This window comes from Artemia sp. Qi Xiang Cuo, chromosome 14, assembly GCF_049724085.1.
Source record: "Artemia sp. Qi Xiang Cuo chromosome 14, ASM4972408v1, whole genome shotgun sequence".
NCBI classification, from domain to species: domain Eukaryota; kingdom Metazoa; phylum Arthropoda; class Branchiopoda; order Anostraca; family Artemiidae; genus Artemia; species Artemia sp. Qi Xiang Cuo.
The window spans coordinates 12,421,176-12,424,946 of NC_142807.1; the positions used below are offsets into that span (position 1 = coordinate 12,421,176).

Here is a 3,771-nt window from a genome sequence, read left to right on the forward strand (position 1 = left end):
TATTGATGATAATACTGATGATGATAATGCTAATGTTTTATTTACCGCGTCCGGGGCAACAGAAGATTATTTAACCAATTTGACAACTCTCCAGTCAGAGCAGACACCAATATTTACCCCAAAGGCATCACTTTCACTTGGAACGTTAAACATACGAACACTTGCTAAACCGAGAAAAAAGTAATTAATTTTAAATGAAATCGACCGCTACCGTTGGAATATTATTGGAATATCAGACACCCACTTTCCTCTAATTGAAATACAAACCAAAAACGGGAACACCCTCATCACCTTAGGACGAAGCGACGGTGTTCACCGTCAAGATATTGGCTTTCTACTCTCAAAACGTGTTAAAAAATCTCTACTTGCCATAAATCCACTTTCAGACCGTATCATTACTGTCCGTTTTAAGGGATCCATCGGTAACACTTCCATCATCCAAGTTTATGCCCCCGACTCTTCCCGGAGTGACCAGGATGCAGAAGACTTTTACACCCAGCTCCAATACACCATAGACCAGGTGCCCAAGAAGGATGTTCTGTTCGTCATTGGGGACTTTAACGCTGTCGTCGGACAATCAAATGCAGGTTTCGAAGACGTAATGGGCAAGTTCGGACATGGGAGACAAAACCTTAGAGGGGAAATACTCATAGATTTCTGTAGTGATAACGAGCTTTTCATTACCAACACAATGTTTCGACTTAGAGAACACAGAAAGGTCACATGGAGATCCCCAGACGGCCGAACCTCAAATATGATTGACCTCATACTGGTCCACAAGCGTTGGAAGTCGTCAGTGCTGAATACAGTATCTTTGGCCGGTGGTGATTTTGACTCAGACCATGTTCTAGTCATGTCAGGACTACGTATGCGCTTCCGAAAACCCGCAACTACCCAAGAAAAGCTACCCAAACTACCGTGTCTATCTCCTAAAAAACATCGAAACAAGAAACAAATATAAAACTGCTCTCCCGAATAACCTGTCAAGCATCCAACTGACGGGAATCCCAACCACCGAGGAAATCGACCGTCTGGTTGATGAAAGCGCCTCAATCATCAGAGAAACGACTAATGAAATCTTAGGAGCACAGCTCCGCTCGGATAAACCACTGATCACAGTCGAAATCATCAATATCAGTTCTGGAAAATATATTCAAGCCAACAAACACGACCAACAAAGCCAGGATGAATGCAAGAGGTTAAAACATCTAATAGAGAAAAAAATATAACTGGCTGTGTGCCACTACGTCAACGACAAGTGCTATGATTGCAAAGACGCCTTCAAAAAAATGACAGCCACTACATGCAAAAAAAATTACGGGAGCTGTCGAAAATGAAACCCACGGCAGCATTAACCCAGTTAGATTAACATGGACAACTTATCACAGATTCTGAGGAGAGGCGAGAACGCTGGAAGGAACATTTTTGCCAGAAACTAAAACCCACAATAACACCTGACCCATCTATCCTACTGTCTTTTCAACTACCGGAGTACCCAGTAGATCCAAGTCCACCACCATTACGAGAAGAGGTAGTTGCTGCTATGCAATCCCTGAAAACAAATAAAACTCCTGAGCGAGATGGCATACAGTCAGAGCTACTTAAGTCGGGCCCAGAAGAACTGGTAGGCATCTATCATAAAGTCACAGTAGGCATCTGGGAAACAGGCCACTTCCCCACATCTTGGGTGAAAGTCATGATTGCCCCTTTACAAAAAGGGTGGAAAGGGCGAGTGTAATAACTACAGACCAATTAGCATGACAAGCCAACCGGCAAAGATCCTCACGAAAATCCTACTTGACCGACTAAAATCCCTGACAGACCTCACTTTAGAGGAATATCAGGCCGGCTTCCGAAGAGATCGATCTACTATATATCATATATTTTCCATCTGGCAACTGATCGAGAAAAATATAGAAATTGTGAAAGAATTGCTCTTAATTTTTATTGACTTTAAACAGGCCTTCGATTTAATATGGCGCAACGAGCTTTGGCACATACATCTGCATTATGGAGTCCCCAAAAACATGGTAGCGTTGATTAAACATAGGCATTTGAACTTCTGTAGCCAGGTTCATACGCCTGAGGGATTGACAGAAGAGTTTCAGACGTAAGCAGGTGTTCTTCAGGGTTGCCTCCTATCCCCTCATCTATTTAATCTGTTTCTAAATGCATCTTTATCACTTGCTAAAACCACAGACGGTGCTTCCATTGTAAGGATACTTGTCGACAAATTAGCGTACGCAGACGACATCGTGAAAATTAACAGTCATGAACATCTCCTCCAAACTGAAACAAATGAGATAGTGTCAGCAACCGAGGGCCTTGTGATGGTTGTCCACACAACAAAAACAAAAGTCGTGCGGGTATCGAGAGACTTGGCACCCAGAGCCATGCAGCTAACCATAAAAGGGGAGCAAATTGAAAATTTCGAATCTTTTGTCTACCTCGTCAGTCTTTTAACCTCTAATAACGATTGCTCAAAATTGATCTGATTTAGAATGGGCTTTGCACCCAGCTTCTTCTAGAACCTATAATCAAGTTGGAAAAGTAAATTACTATCAAAATCATTGATGGTACGGCTCTTTAACTCTCTCCCAATCCCAACTGCTATGTATACAATTACAACATGGATAGTTAAAGCTAATGACGAAAGGTGAATCTCTGCATTTACAACAAAATATCTCCGTTATATAGTAGGGATCACCTACATCGAACGAGTATCTAATGAAGACCTCCGTAAACTCCCCCACTGCTCACACACTATCATGGACCGAATAAGAAGTCAGCAACTCCGCTGGCTTGGTCATATCCAACGAATGTCATCAAATCAACTCCCCAAAATCACATTCGAAGGTTGGGGACATGGCACACGACCTCGTGGCCGACCTTGCAAGAGATGGTACAACAACTTCAATGGCCAGAACCTCACCCAACTCCTGCGTCTTACATCAGATAGAACTGAATACCGTCGCCATATTCAACGACTAGTTAGAAGAGAAGAAGCCCCAATACAGCCACAAAGAATGGATCGGATATAAGTCAGGTATATTAAACTGACAATGCACATTTTTTTTGGTAAATTCATTTGAATTTTTTTCAGTAAAGTACAGATTACAATCTGGATTTTAGAAAGCATACGACTTAGAACCCTACTCAGCTTAATTTCTGCTTGTAATGAGTATGACTTATTTTAATTTCTTTTTTTTTTTTTTTGGTTTCATTTATTTATTGATACTGATTTGTGGTAGTTGTATGCTTGGTAGATTATCTGATTCTATTTTTATTCATTTTTGGTCTAATGGAGTTCTTGACTTTTTTTGGAAAAACTTATTTTGTGCAAATAGTGTTTTTGATTAATTAACCAAAAGAGGGTAATTGATATCATATGAATATTTCAGCAGATGTTAAGGCTTGGTGTTTGCCAGGCTGTCTAGTTGATGAGACTCAACTGGTATTGCATTTAGTACAACATGATTAACAAATTAGTTACTTAACATAAATTAATTTAAAAAGTTCCAAAAAAGAGGTGTTTCAAAAAATAGTGAAGAGCTCTATTAAACCAAAAATGAGTAGAAATAAAGTCAAATAATCTTCCAAAAGTAAAAACACCACAAATCACCGTCAATAAATAAATAAAACCCAAAAGAAACAGAAATTATAATAAATAACTGAGCCAAACTCAAAATGAGCAGATATTAACATGAGCTGAGCTGACAGCCCCCACGCCTTATCAAGATCAGAATATAATTTGCACTTTTAACATGAGGT

General features: G+C 40.0%; 1 protein-coding gene across 1 annotated transcript; it reads left to right on the forward strand.

Annotated features, from left to right (window-relative positions):
• Nucleotides 1-1,757: 1,757 nt before the first annotated feature.
• LOC148944144 (uncharacterized) lies at nt 1,758-2,114 on the forward strand. Its single transcript, XM_089099839.1, has one exon. It carries the CDS (start codon nt 1,758-1,760, stop codon nt 2,112-2,114), a length of 357 nt encoding a protein of 118 aa, XP_088955965.1.
• Nucleotides 2,115-3,771: the final 1,657 nt, after the last annotated feature.

Bases quoted from the DNA above. Each gene is read 5' to 3' on its own strand.
- LOC148944144 (XM_089099839.1), top strand. From the start codon at position 1,758: ATGACAAGCCAACCGGCAAAGATCCTCACGAAAATCCTACTTGACCGA.